The following is a 22,526-nucleotide window of genomic DNA, read 5'->3' as shown; positions in this document are numbered from 1 at the left end:
TAAACAAGGTGCGGGTATTTGATCAGAAATTGCTACATCCCAAATTCCAACCCAGTCTCTATAGTTTACCTTTAGCCATAGATAAAATCACTGGAGTAGAACTTATTCCCTTGATTGTAACAGTTTGATTTGGAAGTATTTGCTCTTTAGGAACCACATCAGGATGACACAGGGTTATGTGGGAACAGGAATCAACAACCTCCACATAAGACTTCTCCTTAATAAGGATTTTCTCACCAGGGTTCTGTAGTAAAATATTACAGTGGTGCCTCGCTAGACGATGATAATCCGTTCCACTGAAATCGCTGTTTAGCGAAATTGTCTAGCAAAAAGCATTTCCCCATTGGAATGCATTGAAACCTGTTTAATGCGTTCCAATGGGGAAGAATCGTCGTTCTCTAGCAAAGATCGGCCATAGGAAAGCCGCTATGTGAACTGCCGATCAGTTATTTAAATAGCTGTCTTGCGAAGCTTAGGTCCCGAAAACATCCGTTTTGCTAGCACAGAGGGAGCTGTCAAAATAATTGTCTAGCGAAAATTGGTTTGCGAAGCAGGAACCAAACACTGTCCAGCGAAATTCCCCCATAGGAATCACTGTTTTGCAAATCGCTATAGCGATCGCAAAAAGTCAATGTCTAGCGAAAAAAACGTCATGCGGGGTAACTGTCTAGCGAGGCACCACTGTATCTGCCTTCATAAGAAAGCACTGAACGATTCTGGCTTGTGGTAGATCAGAATTTTCTGTTGTGCTAGTTGCCATGGAGACAGAACCATTGTTACAGCATCCTTCAGTGACTTCCACTGGTTTTATGCAGTAAACCTTTTTGGTCTGACTATCATCTTTTCCATTTTTATTTTTATTGTTCTTCATACAATTTGATTGAATATGCCCAAATGTGTCACAGTTACAACATTGTCTATAAGTCTTTCAATCATACTGAGGAGATCTGTCAAACGTTTTCTCAGAGTTCATTCGCTTTTGCGGACTAGGCCCTGGCAACTTAGGTGAGGTACTAAGCTGGCCATCTTTCCCTGACTTTTTACTGTTGTAATTTTTATTGAATAGTTTTGTACTGTTGTCCTGGTTCTGCCTGTAAAATTTTACCTCAAAAAACTTAGGATCTCTAATCTCACTAATGGAATCAGCATATTCAGCCCACTGGGTCTTTCAAATCCTGAGGTAAACAAAAAAGAGTTTTTCCTTTAGAGTCGGTTCCCTATCTTTAGTTTCCCCCCAGATCAGAAGCTCCACCACTAAACTTTTCCTCAAAAGCTATAGCAGGTCACCCACTTCTTTACCACAGACCTCTGACTAAAAAGTACCTACGACTCCGGAAAATTCACTGTTAAACATTGGCTTTACTGGATTATTTCATATCCCACCACTGAACACCAATTGTGGCATTTACTCTGTGGCCCCTGCTTGTTTCTCAATTTTAAAAGGACATTGTACTTTCTATGATAAATGTGGCTCATATTTAGCTTGTTTAAAGTTAGGGAATATGTGAGCCTCCCAACTGTTGCTGGACCTCCATCATTGCCTATGCTAGGTAAAGTTGATGTATTTTGTTATCTTAAGAACTGCTCTGGTGTAGCATGTAATAGGTGTGTTTGTGGTGACACTGTGCCACAGTAACTGCAGCCTAGAGATGTCATTCTGTTTTTACTCAATATCATACAGTTTTCTAGCTGCTGTGAATGCAGATATTGGTACACTTGGGTTAGGCAAAGCTGGCTGGATAACTCAGTGATTTAGGTATCTGGCTGTGCAGCAAGAGGTTGGGAATTCAATTCCCCACTGTGCCTTCTCTTAGTACGGCAAGCCTATGTGGTCTTGGGCGATCTGCACAGTTCCAGAATGGCAAACTTCTGAATATCCTCTATCTGGAAAACCTTGAAAAGGCTTGCTGGCAGAATTGACTCGATGGCACAATGAGGGTTAGGCACATGCCATGTGCGCATTGCCTGTTCTCTTTGCCAATATCAAATTGAGCTGTAGCCTAGCTGCCTGGTAGGAAAGGGAGTTGCCTTGTGCTTGCTGTTTTTCAATAAGAATTTGTTTAAAAGTCAACATGCACTTTTTTCAGAGCCCCCCCAGTCTTGCTTTATCCCTTTAACTCCAGTGCTGAACTGGAAATACTGACACAGCATTGCCTGTTATTTAAGAGTTAACCAGTGAAAATGGAAGATGGCTGGGGCTGCTGCTTATTAGTGCTGCGTGAAGCTGGGGCTCTGGATTGAATAACAGGGCCTTTTTGATAGCAAAACCATGTCTTGTCTTACGGATTTCTCTTACGACACATCAGATAGGTGTAGGCAGTAGGGGGAGAAAAGGCAAGGACAGCCCAACCCCTTTGTGTGTAGGAGGCACCACCATCTCAGTCTGAGATTTCAAGGCCAGAATCTGAGATGGGGGTGCATGCTGGCCCTTGTAGTGTCACAGGGATGAGCCCATGTCATGTCACAAAAGCAGGGCAGGTTAATGTCAGGGCATGTGCAACAAAGTCTCATGAGTTGCCACGCTGCCCTCCCCCTCCTTGTTATGTGCTGTTATGGATGTGAGGGCTCTGAAACAGATCCTTATCAGTCGCTCCTAAGGTCGCCAGAACCAAAAAAAGTGCCTATCGGTGGGAGCAAACAACAGACACCTTCCTTCCCAACACATAAATCTGCCTTGGGTCCTTTTAAGGAGAAAGGCAGGGTAAAAATATTCTAAAGAAATAAATACATTAAAGAAATCCTGGTGCCAGCTGTGAATGAGGGAATGGACGTTAGCCGACTCGTACACAAGAAAGCCAGGTTCAGCCTCCTCCAAACGCTGCTCATCCTAGAATTTGTCCTTCCACCTGCAGAAGCTGTTAAGACTTTCCTGGGACGTCCGTTCGTGTCCTGCGAGCCTACACGCGTGGTTGCCTTGAAATGAATACAACGGCGCTGATTCCTCTGCAACCGTGCACGGGGTTGCCGCTTGGAGTGCAGCAGAGGTTATCGCACCTGCACTGCAGCTACGCGCTGTGCTTCCGACGTGACCTGACACTTATTATCTCCCAAAACTAACTCATTCGAGCTCTTCGTATGCACTGCGGCCCTCTGCACCTCTTCCCAACGCGGGCGCTTTGTCTATTTTAAGGCGTCCGCTCTTCCTACACGCGTTCGCCGATCCACGCCCATCTTTTTTAGTCCCCTCGCGGCCTCCATCCCGCCTTTTCCAATCGTTTCAATGAGGCTCACCAGCGTTTTCGAGGCAACCCCTTCTCGGGGCGGGACTTACCTGCTTGCTTCGCTCCTCCACCAATAAGAATGCGGCTTCTTTGGCCCTAGCGGCCAATAGCGGGAGGGGCGTCTTTTTTCCGCGCGCGGAAAGCGGGCCGAAGCCATTGTGCGCGTGCGGCCGCGGTGGCGCCGTTGCCAGGAGAAGTGGGCGTGGCCGGCTCTGCGCTTGCTGCTGCTGCGAGAGGAGGAAAGATGGCGGAGGAGGAGAAGCTCCCCGCTGGCTGGGAGAAGCGAATGAGCCGCAGCTCTGGTACCGCTGCTGAGGGGAACGGGGGCGGGCGGCTGGTTCTTGGGAGCGGGCGAGGCCCGGGGGAACGAGTGGCACGTCCGCGTCCGGCCTAGGAAGACGAGAGGGAGCCTTCATAGCTGATTTGGGGGGTGGGGTCCGTGAGGCCTTTTCGCCAGAGGGAGTGGCAGCCCAGTTGGGAAGAAAGACCTCTCTAAGGATCGGGGTGGGGTGGGGGCGAGTTTGCAGACGGGGTGGGGTGGGGTGGGTGAATGGTCTTGAATATGTAGAGAAATGGAGGCACCGGCTCTCAAAGAGAGAATTCTAGATGCAGCATTATGGAGTAACGGGGGAGGGGAGCCTGGGAAGCTCAAACCTCTCATTGCCCTCTGTGTCTTCAGAAATGTCACAGCTTCATAGCAGACGATGGGTTTTTCTAACTGCTCTTCTTTTTTCCGGAACTGATCTTTTAATTATTTCCATCTATTTCTTTTCATTTGTCCCCTAATTATGGAGGCTTTGGGCGCTTTATACCGTCTTCTAACGCCCTCCTCCCTTTTAGCTTTTCCTATCCCTATTCTTCATACAGTAGTTGTCCTTCCTGTACCCTTTGACAATATACAAATAATCGTCCCATTAAGAGTTCTCCTTTCCATTATTTCAACCCCCCCCCCCCATCAGCTTATTTGAAATGAAGAGAATTTCACGCCTAAAGAATACTCCCCCAACAGACTTTGCCAGGATTTGGTTTCTCTTCTTTGCAACATTGCAGTCTTTAGAACTTTGTGTTTTCTTTTCCCTCTAAATTGCTGTTCGTTTTTTTTTTTAAGGTGAGAGCTCTCATATTAAGCCATGTGGAAGAGGATTGAGGGGGGGGTGGCTTTTCAGACTGAGGTTTCATTTATCAAAGGGCTGTGGAATCTTTGACTTCTTTAATGTTCCGGGGTTTAGTTTTCAGAAGCCTAGTCACCTTAGCTGATGATAAAAAGCATTTGGGGAATTTTAATACAGAATTCTAGAATTCTGTAGAATTCACGGCAGGTTAGACGCTGCTGTGGCAATCCAATAACTCATTTTTAACAGTAGGCAGAGACATGTGTCCAGAAAGCTCACCTGTGCAGGATAAAGGTAGTTGCCCCTCCAGCAGCAATTGATGACCATTAGCATAGTGTCTTTGATTATAGAAGTTATCTTTACTTACCTTGATTCATATAAATATCTTATCCATGAATTCATTTAATTCACTTCCAAAATGTTCTGAGCTAGGGACTGCAGTAATGTTTTTCCCCCAAATTGTGTGCATGCACACCCACAGAGAGAGAGAGTGCTCTAACTTATTTTTCCAAATTATACACATAGCTCTGTAACTTACTTCATTAGGAAAATGCAGCAATCATACTAGTTATCATCTCTGCATTTTTCCATCTTAGTGTATGTATTTGGGATTTGATGGCTAACATTGTATACATACTGCACATCTGCTAGCCCAATAGGTTTGTATAAAGGATCTATCATATTGGCTTGTTATTTTCAGTCATTTTCCTAATGATCATTACCAAATGTTTTGTTCATCATTTAGTTGTTGCAAACTGTACGAAGTTGTGCTTACCATGGTTTCTTTATTTCAGAAACCTTAAGTTTTGGGTTACAAATCATTCAACCGCCTAGGGTTGGCCATACTTGGAGTTATAGGTCAGAATGTCCTAACTCCTGCTTTTCAGTATAGTCACTGTCAATTTTGACTGTGTTACTGTATGTAAAATTGAGAAGAATGGTTGTTGTGATTTTTATGTGTATCACCGTAGTATCACTGTATGTTAAGTCTCATTTGCTCTTCACCAGTTTGAAGGGATAATCTTGGAGTCCTTCACATTATCAGGAGCCAGAATCTAAAGAGTCTATATACTGCGCAATTCAGATTACAGATCATTTATGAATACATAAAATATAATAATAATTATGTGCCATCAAGCCAATTTTGACGTATGGTGACCTTTTTCAGAGTTTTCCAGGTAAATAATACACTGAAGTAATTTACTATTCTCCTCTTCTGAGGGTACCCTGGGACAGTGCAGCTTGCCAAAGTCCACACAGGCTGGCTCTTCTCCCTGGTGGCACTGTGGACATTTGAAATTCCAACATCTGACTCCATAGTGAGATACCTAACACACTGAGCTATCCAACCAATTATATAGCATCTATCCAATATGGAATCTTGGAGACCCACTGCTTGCTTCTGTCAGATATGTATACCCCCAAAACAGCAAAGTGTGCTGCTTATATACCACCTCATATTGCTTAAAGCATTCTCTGGGCAGTTTACAATTTAATTATGCAGGCTACACATTGGCCGAGTCCAAAGAACAAGCTGGGCTATCAGTTTTTCAACTTTGAGTAAACCTTGAGCCAGCTGTTTGGGATTTAGCCTGGGTTGTGAGCAGAGTTTTGACTGCGGTACTGCAGTTTAACTACTCACCGAATCTTCCTGTCCTGTCTTTCCCCTTTTAGTACATTTTCCACACATAGAGGTTCACTGCCTTTAGTCTGTGACTGTTGCGTTTTTTTCCATATCTTTTGGAAGTTCCTCATTTTGTAGTCATTGGTACTCTAAATATAATACTGATAATTGTCTATGTTCATTTTAATTCTTAAAGATTTAAAAAATGTTGTTAAGCTGGGGTTTCCCTTGCATCTCAGCCCTGTTCGTTCTTTATCAACAAGCAAGTGAGCCTACGTACTCTGCCTGCCCTGTAAGGTGTTTGGGGTATGGTGCAGAGTGGATATGGTTTAAATCGGTGGTCCTCAACCTTGGGCCTCCAGATGTTCTTGGACTATAATCCCCAGAAGCCTTCAACACCATCTCTGCTGGTCAGGATTTCTGGGAGTTGAAGTCCAAGAACATCTGGAGGCCCAAGGTTTAAATCAAGTCATTTTAAACCACAATTTTAATCATACTGTAATTTAAATTATTACACAGACTAGATTTAAATTATGGTTTTCTACATAAGGACTCATTCTTGCTGGTTTAATATTAATATTTACAACCATATGAGGGGTTTGTTATTAGAATAACAACTGCTCAGATTAGTTTTTCAGCTATATAAAATTACTGATTTTTGTACTATTAGAAATATATCATAGAAAGATAATTATGAAATTATTGTAAGGTGAATGTTCTCCAGTTTGATAGCTTAATCATTCATATTTGGACAACTATTCTGTACTTTATTGGAAGGAGAAAAAATCATTACCTTAATAAAAACAATTTAAATTGTATTATTTAACTATAACAATAACACTATAGCCTATGTATTTTTTTATTTGCTTAAACATCCATGTTTGTTAACTAATGTGCTTAAACAAAATACATTTTTTAAAAACTTAGGCTATCTGCTCAGTCCGCACATGAAAAACTTAGAATACTGTTGTCTGTAGCTCCCTCATCTTCATATTCTTTGTTTGTCCATAATCAAGAAAATAAAAACAAGCTCTCCTGCTTAATCAGGTCCCAAATAATTTGTCAATTTAGAATGAATGACTCTCGTTCTAAGTCAGCAGAAGAAGCTGCTGCTGTTGCAAATGAAATCTAAATGCTTAAGTGACTTCCATCAGTTCACTGGCATGACTTCTTTAAAAACATAATCAGCAAACATATTGCTTGAATGGTTCTCCTTAGCTCTGAAGTTCCTTATAGCTGACATTACAGATGGATGATTTCTGGATAACCATATGAAATATGTGAAATATTCCTCTTCCTCAGCACTTAAGGTTTGACTCTGGTACTGGATATTGAAAATATTTGTGAGAAAATGAGCTGGGGACAGTACCTGTCCCATTCATTTTTTTAATGCTTATTTCTGTCAGTGTAGTTCTGTTTTCAAGTGCTCATTCAGTTCCTTCCAAACTTCCAACAGCATCAGCAGTAAAACAGATATTTTTCTATATTTTGTTCAGAGGTTCAGAAATGGAATTAAGGATGCTTAACATCAACATTGCTCTCAAGTCCAATATTGAGGATTTTGGCTGTGACACTGCCATCTTTTTTCTATTTTATTCACAAACTGTTGTCAGAATAGGCCAGTTCTTAATATACTACTCAGAACAATTCACTACAGAGTTCCATCATAACAGTTCCTCAAGGCAGTATTTAAGAAATGTGATGAAATCAAAACATTTACAAAACTGAAGATCCTGCATTATCAAACATGGGCTTTTGGTCATCCATCACTGCACTTCTCATGATATTATTTCATTCGTACTATCAGGCCTGACATTTCTTTGTTGCAGTGTTTGCATTTTTCAGACATTCCTGCCTTACCTATAGGTAGAGGAGCTTCATTAAAATATTCTCCAGAGGTCCCTATAGAATAATATGATAAACATCAGGCTGCACACAAAAAATATTGAAAGAATTATGGAATACTCCCCTGAAAAGGTTTCAATTTCATTTTTTTACTGCTACCCTTTCCTCACACTTAGTTCCTTGTGCAGATCTATTTCACTCCCAACAATCTTATTCTATTCACTGAATTTTTTGAAACTTAGCAAATAAGAGGTAGGGGGATGACTCTGTACATTGATTTGCAAAGGAACAGTGGAATTAAGGCTGCATTATTTTAGACTGCATTAATAGAAGTATAGCCTCCAGATCCTGCAAGGTACTAGCTCTCCTCTGTTCGATACTGGTTAAGCCTCATCTTGAGTGTTATGTCCAGTTCTGGACACCGCACTTCAAGAACTGAGGGGAGCTATGATAGCACTTTTGAAATACTTGAAAGGCTATTATTCAGAGGAGGGGCAGGATGTGTTATTGATCATCCCAGAGTATAGGAGACACAACAGTGGGCTCAAGTTATAGGAAGCAAGTTATAGTTTTGGTTGAATATCAGGAAAAACTTCCTGTTATAGGAGTACGACAATGGAATCAATTATCTTAAGAGGTGGTGAGTGCTCAAGGCATTCAAGAGAAATTTAAACAAACAGATATTCTTTGATTTGTATTCTGGCCTTAAGCAGGGGCCCCTTCAAACTTCATTATTGCATGATTCTATGATTCTCAGATCTGTATGTTTATTTTTTAACATTTATGCTGTGAAGATTGTGTCTGCAGTATCTGCAGATACAAATTCACAGTTTTGAGAACTGTAAAACCAGGTATCTGTGATAAAATCTTCTAGACTGAACAACTGCCCAATAATCTTACAGAGACCTCTGGAAGATCATGACATTGTGAATGGATTAATGGAATCCATTTATCTAAAAATTCAAACGTGAATTTTATACAGTTTCATGCTACATAAAAAAACCTAATTTTATTTCATTGTGAATAACTTTTGGACTATAATGCACCTTACATAGAAAACCTTTTAGACAGATATTTCTTCAAAAAGGATTTTATTTAAAAAACCAATTGGAAATTTAAAACATCTGATACTGTATTTAAAAAATCATTTATTTTTGGCCACCCAGGCAGGCTTATGAATTTCTGATGTTTTATCTTTTTAGTAAATCAATAATGTAGATTACATTGAGTGATGAAAGTGGCTTAGGCCACCCAATATCTCTCATGGCTGTGTGAGTATTTGAAACTGAGTTTCTCCAGTCCAAGTATAGTACTCATGGCTGGCTGTTGTGTTATCCTTTCTGGGCCCATTGCCTTTTGAGTTTTTAATTGGTTACTGAAAACTACAGCTTTCTCTTTTTGAGTTATTTCCAGCAGCTGCTTGATATAACTGTTCAGATCCCTGCTCAAGGGAAAGAACTAGCTAAAGGCATAGCTAACTGTGCAGCATGTCCCAAAATAAAGACTAAAGCAAAAATAGTGTTTTTCTGTAATCTGTATTCTTTTCACACTTGTCATCCTACTGTCCAACCAGTTCTGTTGTTAGTTTTATATCTAAAGACTTTGTTATTGGTTGTCCTTAATTTTTACCAATATTGTTCCTACTACAGTGGGGTCTTGACTTGAGAACTTAATCCGTATTGGAAGGCGGTTCTCAAGTCAAAAAGTTCTCAGGTCAAATCTGCATTTCCCATAGGAATGCATTGAAAACCATTTGATCCGTATCTGCTCTTTTCTGTCCATAGAAACTAATGGGAAGCTGCTATTCTGCCTTTGACCACTAGAGGGGGATATTTTGTTTCTTTTTTTTTCTTAGGTCAAGAAAGGTTCAGGGAAGGCAGGGAAAATACAGTCCAGGCAGTACAGTACCAGGCAGTCTGAAGACTGTCTCCCAATCCACTCTCTAAACGCTGGGAGGAGTGAGGAAGCAGGCAGGCATCCTTTTCACTGGCCAACAGTTAACTGAAAGTTCAAATTTTGCACTTTCCCTGCCTTCCACATGTTTTTTTTAGTTCTTAACTCAAATCTAAGTATGTAAGTCAAGTCAATATTTTCCTATGAGAGTGGTTCTTAAGTCAAAATGTTCTTAACTCAAGCCGTTCTTAAGTCAAGACCCCACTGTAATTGTGGTGGTGGAGAGCATGTGGTAAATGTTCTGAAGACACAATTCCGCTGCAGGAAAAAAAGAGAAGTATCACTGTTGTTAGAGAAAACAACCCTGAAGTTAGCAGAAGTAAAAAAATGGTCTAGAAAAGATGAATTCTTGAGAACTGTCCCAAGACAGATGTCAGCATTTTGCATGTGTGTGGTTACCTACAGAAAAAGGAGAAGTAATGAGCACAGATCAAAACAAGAAGTGCAGGACCACTTAGCTGAGCCATCCCTCAGAGCACAAGCTGAATTTGAACTTGGAAGAAGAATTCTGCTGGCTGATGGAGGAAAAAGGAGGAGAAGGTAGGAAGGACAGGGGGACACAATGGATGAAGGGAGATGAGACAAGGCAGGAAGCTGGGTGTTTTTTAGAATACAGAAAATCTAAAAAAAGAATCTTGGGAGAGCAACACAATCAAACAACCAAGTAAAGTCTGAGTGTGCTCAGTAGTTACAGAATGTTGGCCACGCTTGGAAGAGCGGAAAATTGCAGCTGGCATAGAAATGTAGTATTTTCAAGGAGAATGAGGCTCAGCAGAAGCATCCTGTTGCATCTAGTAGGTTCTTCTATTGTTGTCCAGAACTTTCTTTTGGTCCATTTATGCTTTTCAATTTTTTTTCATTTGCCATTCACATTTCTGTTGGAAGACTTTGTACTGCTTTTTGGCCTCCTTGCATTAGATGTCCACTTTTAAAAGGAAATCTTTGTGGGTTTTTTTGCGTCTGTTGCTGCTTGTTAACCATACTGGCATCATTTCAAACATGTTCATATCTTTTGTTAATCTAATGTACAGTTCATCTTAGTGTGTTGTGTTATGTGCTGACAAGGTGGAATTGACTTACAGTGACCATAATAGGACTTCCAAGGTAAGTGAGATATTTAAGGAGTGGTTTTACCAGCTCCATACCCTAGTGAGTTTCCATAGCTGAGTGGGGATTTGAGTTCTAGTCTATCACTCTATCCACTACACCACACTGGGCATCAGTAACTTGTATTACTTTACTTAAATAAATTTAAATATACTACATATGAAGTGCTGACTTCTTAGCTTGCGTTTAACAAATACATAACATTTTTGAAGCTTCTACTTAAAAAATCAATATGTAACCATGTTGGACTTTCTGAGCAACTTCTTTCTTGATGGATTTGATAGCATCATGGTAGGCAAGATAATATAGCAGTGGTTCCCAAACTATGTGCCATGGCTCTGTGGGGCACCAGGAAACCACTTGGGCACCACGGAATCCACTCCTTCCCCTCTCCCTTCCTCATCAATAGTATACTGCAGCAGTTACCTGTAGCTTCTCTGGTTTTCTCTACTCCTGTTCTAAAGGGAGTCCTCTGTCTCTTCCTCTTCCCCTAATTTTTCCAAAAACTCCATACCTCGAAGAAGTCAGGCCATGGGGGCGTTTCCCTTAAACTTTCTGTTTATATGATATGGAAAAACTTTTTGAGTCTGAGTACCCCAACTGCAACACAAAACCAACTTATTTGTTTCAAAGTGCCAGCACTGCAATTAAACCTGAATACTGAGGTTTTAGTTAAAAAAAAAACAACTGCCCTTGCACTGCAAGGGTTAAATGCTTATGTTTTTTCTAGGGGAGGTATTAACAGAAAGATACTTACTGGTCCTCCAATCCCCCATTGGGCTAGATCAGTATTGGAGGCCATTGCACCCCTCCACTGGACCACTGCACCAGCAGAGGGGAATGCTGAAATCCAGGATTGGAGGACGGGTAAGTATTTCTCGATGGCAACTTAATGGCCACAGAGAGGACTCTGGCACATGTGCCATAGGTTTGCCATCACTGGTATATAGCTTAATCTCTGGTTCCATTTATTGGCCAGTCCTAGTAATATACCTTGGATTTATTGTTATTATTTTTCAGGTGGTGGATAATTGAGACTGCAGGCACTGATCCCATTAATATGGCAGTCCTGCTCAATATAAAATGTAACCAGTGGCCAGCAAGTCAAGAGAGTCACAAGTTCAAAAAGCTTAGGAACCACTGTAGTATGGGGAACCTACTACTGAGTCCTGATATTTTTGCTTTCTGTAATTTTTGGAGCAGCCTGATTTAACTTTTGGGTTTTATGCATGCTTGTGCTCATTCTTTCTCACACACATTATGTTTGTGAAGTGCATGCGAGATCTGCATTCTTTCTCTGTTTAGCATCAGGAATGAAGATTCCTTCGCTGGCACTAATGCATAACAAAGCTAGCCGTATAGCTCGATAGTTTAGTTATCTTGCTGCAGAGCCAAAGTTTGGGAGTTTGATTCCCCACTGTGCCTCGTGCGAGTAGAGCCAGCCTGTGTGGCCTTGGACAAACTGCATTGTCTACCAGTGCCCCCGGAAGGGAATGCTAAACCACTTTTAAGTATATTCTCTACCTATAAATGGTTGCCATAAGTCAGAATTGACTTGATGACACATGACTTTTATCAATTCCTAACAATTATGTTATATTTCTCTCTTTGAGTCTGTGCTGTATACCCTATGACTACTGCAGAAAAACTGTTTAATGCACAAGCAACCTTGTGCTCAGTATACTGGCTTAAAATGGGGAATATCAGCTATTTTCAGCAGTAGATGTATTTCCTAGTTTCCAAGGTCACACTCCCAATAGTAATTCAGAGGATCAGTATTCAGCTTCCTTATCTGCAGTATCTTACTCCTTTACTTTTCTTACACTGAAGTAAAAGTAAAACATTTCATTAACTGCTCTGTTCATTGTATTTCATGGACAGCTCTAGTCTGCTTTGATCCAAAACTGCATACAAATGTAAATCCTGTCCTGGTTTATTCTTACATCCCAAACAGGAAAATATGTTTCTCTCCTTCTGCCTGGAAAATTGTGAGGTTGGCTTTTGTCTGTTTTGGAGAGAATTGTGCTTTTGTGAGATTGATTCTTCCACATTTCTGTGCAGGGTGTATGTGATTTAAATCAAAGTGATTTAAATCAGTGGTTCTTAACCTGGGCAATATCGCCCCCAGGGGGCTATTTTGCTTTTCAGGTGGGGCGATGGAATGAAAAGGGGCAACATGGGGGCGAAGGAACAAAAGGAGGCAATAGGGGGGTGATGCAGCCACCGCTGCCATTGAGGAAGTTATCAGCGCTTCCCTCCCCACACCACCGGATCCAGAGCAGCTGGTACTGGCAGCGGGTGTGGTGCCGCCCTTAAGGAAGTTATCGCCCCCCTCCCCGCTGCCCCACAGAACCACTGATTCTAAATCACTAGTCAGTAAGACTTGATTTAAATGATGATTTTTAAATTTAAAGACTCATTTATGCTGGTAGATAAAATCTTTAATATTTGCAACCTGATGGTTTCATATTTAGAATAATAACTTATCAGATTAATAAAACAGATATATCTGAACTGATTTTAGTTTAATAGGTTAATCACCTATATTTTGAGAATTACTGAAATTGCTTTATTTAACTTAAACAACATATAGCATACATATTGTATTTGCTTAAACATCAGTGTTTATTAACTGAAGTGTTTAAATAAAACAGAGGTCCCCAACCCCCGGTCTGTGGCCCGGTGCTGGTCTGTGGCCTGAGCCGGACCGGGCCGCGAAGACAGACCCCCTCACCCCACCTCCCTCACACACTCACCCCCGCAAAGGCTGTTTGCACCTGTGTGAACAGCGGTGCAGCCATTCGCACATGTGTGCGAATGTGTGCACGCCGGCACAAGCGCTGTGCTGCTTTTCACGCATGCGTGCGAGTGCGGGGTTTGCCCCAGCCAGTCTGTGGGGTGAAAAAGGTTGAAGATCCCTGAAATAAAATCTCTTTTAAAAAGGCAAACTATCTTCCAAATAATCTTCATGCCTAGCATTTATGGTACAGGAGAAACCTCCCCTATCCACAGGATCAGAATTTGCTGATTTACCATATTTTCCCATTTATAATATGCCCCTGTATATAAGATTCCCACCTCCCTTTTCTAACTCAAAAATTAAGAAAACTTAGCTTTGAGCGTTCAGCCTCTGGTTCAAAACGCTCAGACCTTACGAGTCCCTGTTGCAGTGATGGCGAACCTGTGGCACGTAGAGTCCTTTCTGGAGGCACGCGAGCCATAACTCGCGCAATCGGTACTCCCTCCCCCCACAGCCAAACCTCAGAAGGTGGCTGCAGCCGCCGTCCTGGCACTTCGACAGGCAGTGGGCCAGGATCCGGAGCAGCTGGTGCTGGTGGCGGTTCTGGTGTGGGGTCTCGAGGCACCTCCATGCCCGGGATTCCCCCTTCTGCTGCCACTTCCAGTTCCGCTGCGGCCCGTCGCCCATTGGTTTTTGTTTCTTGTCTCTCTCCCCCCTCCTATTTTGGCTACTTGTGGCCCAAAAAGGTTCGCCGCCACTACCCTGTTACATCTGAGCCTGCAGCTCCACCTCCAATGAGGTGTGCTTCACTTGGTTTGTTCAGCATCATCTGATGTCAGTTCCATAAGGATCGTGATTGGAGGAAGCTAGGTCTTCTGCCTTTAGGAAGCTAAGCCTCGTGATGGAAGGAAGGGTGTTTAAAGAAGCAAGGTACGGGCTATTTTGTTCTCTCCTCAGCTTACATCTGTGTATAAGACAGCCCTCAATTTTTAGTGTAATGATTTTAGGAAAAAGTAGTGTCTTATACACAGAAAAATATGGTACTTATCCTCTGCCTGAAACTACTCAATCCCCCCTGAATACATATTTACAGTGGTGCCCCGCATAGCGAGGTTAATCCGTTCCGGATTAACCTCGCTATGCGGAATCATCGCTAAACGGGTAGGGAAAAGGTATTGAAACGTTCCAATACCTTGCTTACTTACCCGTTCAGCGAGGATTCCCCTTGCCGGCACCCATTTTCGCGCCCTCGCTAAGCGAGGGCAGGGCGTAAAAACGGCTGCCAGCAGCCATTTCCGGGCTTCCGGCGGCCATTTTGGAGCCGCTGAACAGCTGTTCGGCGGCTCCAAAATGGCCGCCGCAATACCCGATCTTCGCAATGCGGGGTTTCCCCATTGCGAAGATCGGGTATGTTTCCGTATAGCGATCCCGAAAAAGGGATCGCTATACAGAAACATCGCTATACGGTGCACTCGCTAAGCGAGGCACCACTGTATATATATTTCCAGGATGTATTTACTAGAACTGGCCACTAGAGGGATCCAGAGACCATGCAATGTGTAGCTGTATAGAGTTCGCTACATCTGCATGTTTTAATATCTATGAGGAGGCTTGGAACTGATCCCCCACAGATACCATGGTCCAACTTTGTTGTGTTCATTGTTTTTAATTTTGCAGAAAAATTATGGGATTAAGGTCTTTTACTAAACTTTGTTTATTTTATACCTCTTTTTCAATGAAAAAGTCCATATTATTTCAGCTTGTATAACTTGGATTAATTGAATCAGTTTACCAGAAATGCAAATATTGCATGAATATACAACCTCTTGCTACATAACTAAGCTTTATTTCATGCTGAATAACCTTTAAACTATAAAGTATCTTAAATATAAAATTATCTTTAGATTGATTTTTTTCTCCATAAGCATTTCATTAAAATAAATATTTTAAATTCTAAAACATCTGATTTTTTTAGAAAAAAATATTTTAAAAATCTTCAGTTTTAATCCACCCTGTCTGTAAGTGTACAAAATATATAATTATGCTGCCTTATTTTGTGGGCTGTTTAATAATAGGAACATAGGATGGGTAATTTCCGTCTTTCCAAGCAGTGAGCCTTTACTTTTGTGCTTATGCTGTTTTTATGCATTGATGTGCACTTAGCTTCAGAAAGGGAAAAAAGACATTTTGTATAAATTGGACAAGTCACAGTAAAAGAAAGTGCTCTTGTTGTATTCATCTTGTGCTGGCGGCTTGATCTGTTATAGGGGTTTAAAAATCTTTGACAGCTTCTTTTATCTGGTAATAAGACATTGGCAGAATTTCTCCAGATCACTAAGACTAGCAGTTATATTCATGGATGTCTTTCTCTCTTTTATTTCTTCACATGATCAGAGCAGATCATAAACAGCTTTAATAGTTTTTGTAGAAACCAACCATACTCATGGAATGTGTGATCTTTTTAGCATAAGCCATCACCCCATCCTGCAGCAGGCAAATTTTCTGGCTCTCTGTACCTCTTTGTTTTTTGATAGCATACTACTGTCACAATACCAGATACTAAAGCATAACTGACATGTTATCAGTGGTCTTCATGGTGTTGCCTTCTTGCTGTTTTTTAAAGGTTATTCTGAAATTTCACTTGGGTGTTTTGGACTAAGAAGATGTTTTCTTTTTTGGTCAGTGGGAAATGCTAGGAACCTATAGAGGTCTCTTGCATCGTATTTGGTGTTTGCATATTAAATATTGTTATCCAGTGCTGAACATTCCAGTGTTGATTGGCAGGTCTGTCTGGCTTTGCTATTCAGACTCACAAGATTTCTTATTATTTAAATAGTCCTTGATCATATATCCCTTGTTTAGGTGAATGGGTGTAGTTAGAAACAGGGTGGATAAAAGTCAATTATTTTTTAAAAAATTAAATTGATTTAAATCAAATCCACCCTAGGTAGAAAGAACTTAGTCAAATGCAGATATATTGACTTCAGTTGCTGGCTTCCTTAAATCTTTTGGAAGCCATTGAGATGTATGAGACAAAGCCCGCATGTTATATGTGGTCTTTTGAGGGATTTATTAGGAAAAAACACACAACTAAACAAAACTTCAAGCTATTACCCATAGTGCTCTTTTACATTGGTTTTGCTAATTGTTAATAAATAGTTTCTTTATGTGTAATTCATTGCTGTTCTTGACAGCTGGAGTGTAATCCAAGACTGGTATGTGGAAGGCAGACCTAAGTTCAGTCCTCATTCTACCTAGTAATTATCTAAATGTGCCTTGAGTGACTATGCTAGCTTAGGAATGAGAGGAGGGCACGTCACAGGGTATAATTGACTTATTTGCAAGTTTCCATTTAAGAAAAAAAAAATTAGCTTTCCTGTATGTATTGTGACTTTTTTTTCTAATAGGCTTCCGTCCAGAGCTTAGAAGAGGGAGAGTCAGTGTAGTGCTTAAAGGGTTGGATTGGGTATTTGAAGATCCAGGTCCAAGTCTCTATTTAATCTATGAAATCTGCTGAATAATCTTGTGTTGAGCAATTTATCTCAGCTTAAGGGTAGATAGAGGGAAAGGATTGATTACTCAGTGTGGTGTACTGAACAGAGTGATGTGCTAGGACTCTGGAGGCCTGGGTTCTAATCTCCGTTCAGTCATGGAAGCTCACTGGGGGTATGGAACTGGTAAAACCACTCCTTAGATATCTCACTTACTTGGAAGTCCTATTATGGTTGCTGTAAGTTGGTTCTGACTTGACAGAACACAACAACAACAAAAGAAGAGGTTAGCTTTATGGACCGTTGAACTCCCTGGAGGAAAATTAATATGTAATAGACACATGAGAAGAAAGCAGGAAAGTTATCCAGTAGACTGTGGATAAGGAAGCTATATAGGTGAATAAACAACTCATTGAACTAAATTTCATGGGAATGCAAATAAGAGGCAGCTGTAGGTGCAAGAAGCCAGTATTGAAGTTTTTCAGGCTGAGGAGGAAGAGGAGGCAGGTATAAGAGATCTCAGTGTTTCACTCAGAATTCAAACCCTGCTTTATTCTGGAACCCTGCAGTCAGCAATAAAAAGTGATTCAAGTTCGTAGGCATTGGCTTGAAAAATCTAAAGGGCCCAGATGCTTTGAACTTTCTGAGCCTCAATCAGGTTACTTGGGTTTTTTTTGCTTCTAAGCTGCAGATGACTCCAGTGTTTATGAAAAGCAATATCCAAGTGTTTCATCTTCTCTCCATATGAGTTTTATTTGTGACTGATCTCTTTGAGTGAAGGGAAATGCAATTTTCTTCCCCTCTGCCAGAAAATCCAGTATACTTCATCTTCAATGCAGGCCTGAAATAGTACTTTCTAAGAAAGATGGGCCACAGTCATGTCGCCTTGGCAAGATGCAGATGCACACTCTGCTCTTCTGGAAACCTTTCCTAGGTTACGTAGCATCGTGGCCTCTCTTGCTTGACAATCTGGATTAAGGCTGGCGTGCATGTGAGGGAACTTGCTGATGTCAAGAATGCAGCATGGGGCTTAAGCGGATGTAACAACGGTAACTTTAGTTGTTAATATTCTTTCATTAGGATGTCAAACACAGCACTGTTGCTACAAACCCACCTAACCATCAAGTTTGATTGGTTCAGCTGCCTGGGTTGCACTGAGCAATGTGCTGTCTTCATAGCAAGTGGCCAGCAAATAGTTACTTGGGCTAAGTCAGTGGGGTAGTTAGTTTGGCTTTGGAGAGCAAATAATAGTCCTAAGCAGGTATGTATGCATCAGGATGAATAAAAATCAATGATTTATTGAAAACCAATTTGATTTAAATCATGATTTAGATTTTTAAAAAATCATTTTTATTCATTTCATTTATTTAAATATAAAACATTAGTTTTTTTTAAAAAAATTAAATCATGAATTAAATTGTGATGTAAATCAAATCCACCTTGGTATGCATGTATAAGTAGTTTTCCAAATTGTGCCTATGTGCCTGTATTTTTTTCTTGCCACTGGTCAGAGGAAGAAAATGTATGTGCAGAAATCATGCAAGCTTTTGCCATAACATTACTGCAGTACATAATTGCTTCTAGGCACTGCAGTGCTTTTGAATCTTGAGCTGATGCTGCAGCCTCTCTCACTTACAAAATCTGGGAAACTGACTAGAGTAAGCAAGAGATTTAAACAACACTTTTAAATGTCTGATGGTGTGAAGGGCCTTGGAAAATATTGTAGCTGTGTTTTTTAAGCATCTCACTTTTATTGTTACAGCATCAAGCCATATAAATAAAACAAAATTAAATGCAGAGCTTCAAGTACTGACATATACTACAAAAAGCCAAATCAAATAAGCAAAAGACAATAAAACTACAAATATGACAATGTAAGACCAATGTCTAAGTTTGGCTATCTGTTCTGGCTACTATGGCATGCCGCCCAAAATTTTGCTACCAGTTCTGTAGTAATCCGATTTTGATATATTAACACTTGGTTACAGTTGTCCGAGTCTGACTGGCTTGTCATGTCTTTTAAAAGAGGTGTAATATATTCCTCGAATCTTGTTATGCCTGTTACATCTGAGCATCATATGCTCAATGGATTCTATCTCACCAGATCCACAAGGGCAGAGTCTCTGTTCCCTTGGGATCTTCTTAAACCTGCCTTCCAGGACTGCTGAGGGAAAGGCCTCACATCTAGCCAGAGTAAAGGCTTTCCTAAACTTATATGTCTCAAGCTGTGATAAATAGGCCATGGGGAGCAAGCGATATTTGTGTGTGTCTATCGCTCTAAAGTTGGGGCATCTACTGAGATCTATCTGCCTTTCCATGTCCATTATTCTCTGTTTAAGGGCTGATTTTGCTTCATCCCATTGCATACTCAGTATTGCTTGTGGAGAGAAGCCCATAACTTGCAATTTGTTTAGGACCGCTTTCAACCACTTCGATTGAAAATTGTCCTCTAGAAGTAGATGGGTTAATCCCTGTGATTGATAATTTATTTTAAGCCAGTACTGAAAGGAGGCTAGTTTAATTTTGGCTACCACTCTTAGTGAGCCTGTCTCTAAACGAATTTGTGCATTTGGTAAGCATCTTGGTACTTCGAGAATTGCTCTAAGGAATTTAGTCTGAACCCGCTCTATCGGGTCAAAGCAGCTAGATGGAGGCCCTATAAAGGTGCCGTAGAGCATCTGGCTTGACCACCTTTGCCTAAAAGAGTTTTTGGGCTGCTGGAATATATCGACCCCCTTTGGAATAGTAGAACCTTAAGGGCATTTGCTGTTTTCCCCCCCTTTGGTTAGCTGCATATTGTATATGAGCCTTTCTGTCCCCAGTGGATTGAAGGGCATTTGCTTTGATTTTGCAGATGCTTCTTATTCAGAGCTAGAAATGTAAACCCCTAGTCCAATGTTTTTAGCCTTCAAGGCACTATATTTGCAGTAACCAGTCTGTTGCAATTCATTTTGCATCACAGAAAGTTATAGGGTGAATTCTGGGTTGGCCATAGTTTGCATGGTATAAGTTCTAGTTCACTGCTGTGTGAATGGGTAGTGTATCCTCGAATCCGCCCAAGACTTTTCTGGGTGTGTTTGTTCCAGAGAATTATTGACATTTGGACAGCACAGCTCTCTTTGAAGTAACTTGCCTGCCATTTCCAATATGAATGAGGATATGCTTCCCCCAGTATGTGTTGAAACAAACTTGTGAAATTGTGTTGTAGCCTGAGTGGATTGGTTTAAATTATCCCAGTAAAGTTTAAACATGCTGGATGTAAAAGAGACATAAATTTTTGTTTCAACATGGTTTCCATGTTGTGATTTATGTATACAGGTTGGTTAGGAAAATACTCTTAATAATGATTAAGGGACCAACTTATACCTTGATAAATATTATGTTACCCAAGATGTCGCTCATATTCTTCAGTGATGTAGAGCATAATACCATTTGGGAATATCTTTTAAAACTAATGAATTTCTCTTTGCTTATTCACAGAAAAGGCCAGAGACACTCAGTAGTATCACGCTTTTCTAAATTGGAGTGCCTACTGTTTCAAAGGCAAGAGTTAGTTGGTAGTTACTAGCAGAAGTTTTGTTTCCGTTAGATTTAAAGTTATTGTTGAAGTGTTTTAGCTGATAGAATTCTAAACATTTGAATAGAATTATGTGCAGTATAAATAACTTTTCAGAAGGGGTAACTGTTAGTCTGTTTTAGGAAAAACAAAAGCAAGATAAAACCAAAAATACTGTATCTTTAATGCTTTTGACTTGTAAGCCTATGACCTAGTGATCAACAAAAGTCACCTCATCATCAGTGCTGCTCAGCAATTGCAAATTTTAGACCATAGCTTCCTTTAATCCATCTTTTATTTTGTCTTCCTCTTTTCCTGTTGTCTTCAACTTTTCCCAGCATTACTGCCTTTGAGTCTTATCTTTTTATGATGTGGTTGAAGTATGATAACTTCATTTCAGTCATTTTTTGGAGGAAGAACAAATTCAGGCTTGCTTTGATCTACCACCCATTTAACTTATTTTTCCGTTTATAAGATGACCCAGTGTATAAGATGAATCCCCCCCTTTTCTAATACCAAATTAGAAAATTTGATTGCAGCCGTTACCCGAAAGGGAGCCTTCCCTTCCTTTTTGCTAAGCCTCATGGCTTCTCAAAAGGCAAGGAAAAGCGGTGGTCAAAGGGAGCCCTTTGATCCCTGCTCTTCCCTTCCTTTTGCTAAACTCCACGGCTTAGCAAAAGGAAGGGAAAAGCAAGGATCAAATTTTCTAATTTGGGGTTAGAAAAGGGGGGGATCATCTTATACATTGGATCATCTTATAAACGGAAAAGACAGGGAAAAGTGGCTGCCTTCCATGTATAAAACGACCCTAGCTTTTTTGTCTAATTATTTAAGGAACAAGTGTTTCATACACAAAAAAATATGGTATTTGTCTTTCGGTTGGCCCATAGTATGTGCAAAGCTCCCCAAAGGCTCATTTCAAATGAATCAATTTCTTTTCCTTTCAAATTTCTTCACTGTCCAGCTTTTACACCTGTATACAATGGTGCTCCGCAAGATGATAATGTGTTCCATAGAAATTGCTGTTTAGTGAAATCATTGTCTTGCGAGAAGAGTTTCCTCACTGGAATGCATTGAAAACCATTTAATGTGTTCCAGTGGGGAAAATAGTTGTCGTCCAGTGAAGATCACCCATAGGGAAGCCATTTTAAATCGCTGTCTTGTGAAACAAAACACCCTAGGGAAGCCATTTGCGGAGCTGCTGATCAGCTGTTGAATCGTCCTCTTGCTAAGCATCGGTCCCGAAAAAAAAGCATCTGGGGAAGCACGGACCGAAACGTCATCCAGAAAAATTCCCCCATAGGAATCACTGTTTTGCGACGCGCAATTGCAGTTGCAAAACCTCGTCGTCATGCGGATTCATCGTTCTGCGGGGTAATCATCTTGCGAGGTACCACTGTATAGTAATTGAGAATACCATAGCATAGATGGCTTCACCTTGGTCTCCATTGACACATCCTTACATTTGAGAATCTTTTCTGGTTGTTTCACAGCTTCCCTTCATAGCTGTCTCAGTATTGTGATCTCTTTGCTGCAGTCTTCATTTGGATTGATGTTTGAAGCAAGGTGTAGAAAGTCTCTAATAGCTTTGTTTCTTCATTTTCACTAATTAAGTAATTCTGCTGTAGGCTAATAATCAACTTTATTCTTTCAAAAGGGGTCATTTCAAGTCATTGCTGTTTTCTGCCAGTTGTGTAGCGTCATCAGCATATCTTAAATTCCTGATACTTCTTTCATCAATTTTTCACTCCATCTGCATCTAGTCCAGCTTTCCATATTATCTGTATACTGATTGAACAGATAGTGAGATAAAATACACCCTTGTCTTATACCTTTGTTTATTGACAACCATTGCGTTTCTCCAAATTCTGTTGTAA

At 40.7% G+C, this 22,526-nt stretch overlaps 1 protein-coding gene and 1 long non-coding RNA gene across 3 annotated transcripts in view; both read left to right on the top strand.

The window, feature by feature from the left end:
- The first annotated feature begins 3,353 nt into the window (after positions 1–3,353).
- Positions 3,354–22,526, top strand: part of PIN1 (peptidylprolyl cis/trans isomerase, NIMA-interacting 1) — a 52,873-nt gene continuing 33,700 nt past the window's right edge. The window contains exon 1 of one of the 2 annotated variants that reach the window (XM_020779193.3): positions 3,354–3,523. In XM_020779193.3, coding sequence (XP_020634852.1) covers positions 3,466–3,523 — 58 coding nt within the window. In that variant the 5' untranslated portion in view covers positions 3,354–3,465. Of the gene's footprint in view, positions 3,524–10,144; positions 10,296–22,526 lie in introns of those variants that run through there. The other variant, XM_020779196.3, reaches the window with a different exon arrangement.
- Positions 5,640–8,088, top strand: LOC144587085 (uncharacterized). The gene is made up of 2 exons (XR_013542250.1): positions 5,640–6,284; positions 6,415–8,088. It is a non-coding gene; the product is annotated as an uncharacterized LOC144587085 (long non-coding RNA).

The sequence above is a fragment of the Pogona vitticeps genome, chromosome 2, assembly GCF_051106095.1.
Source record: "Pogona vitticeps strain Pit_001003342236 chromosome 2, PviZW2.1, whole genome shotgun sequence".
In the NCBI taxonomy this organism is placed as follows: Eukaryota; Metazoa; Chordata; class Lepidosauria; order Squamata; family Agamidae; genus Pogona; species Pogona vitticeps.
The sequence above is the reverse complement of the archived record's forward strand: the minus strand, read 5'-3'. Positions and strand labels throughout refer to the sequence as shown.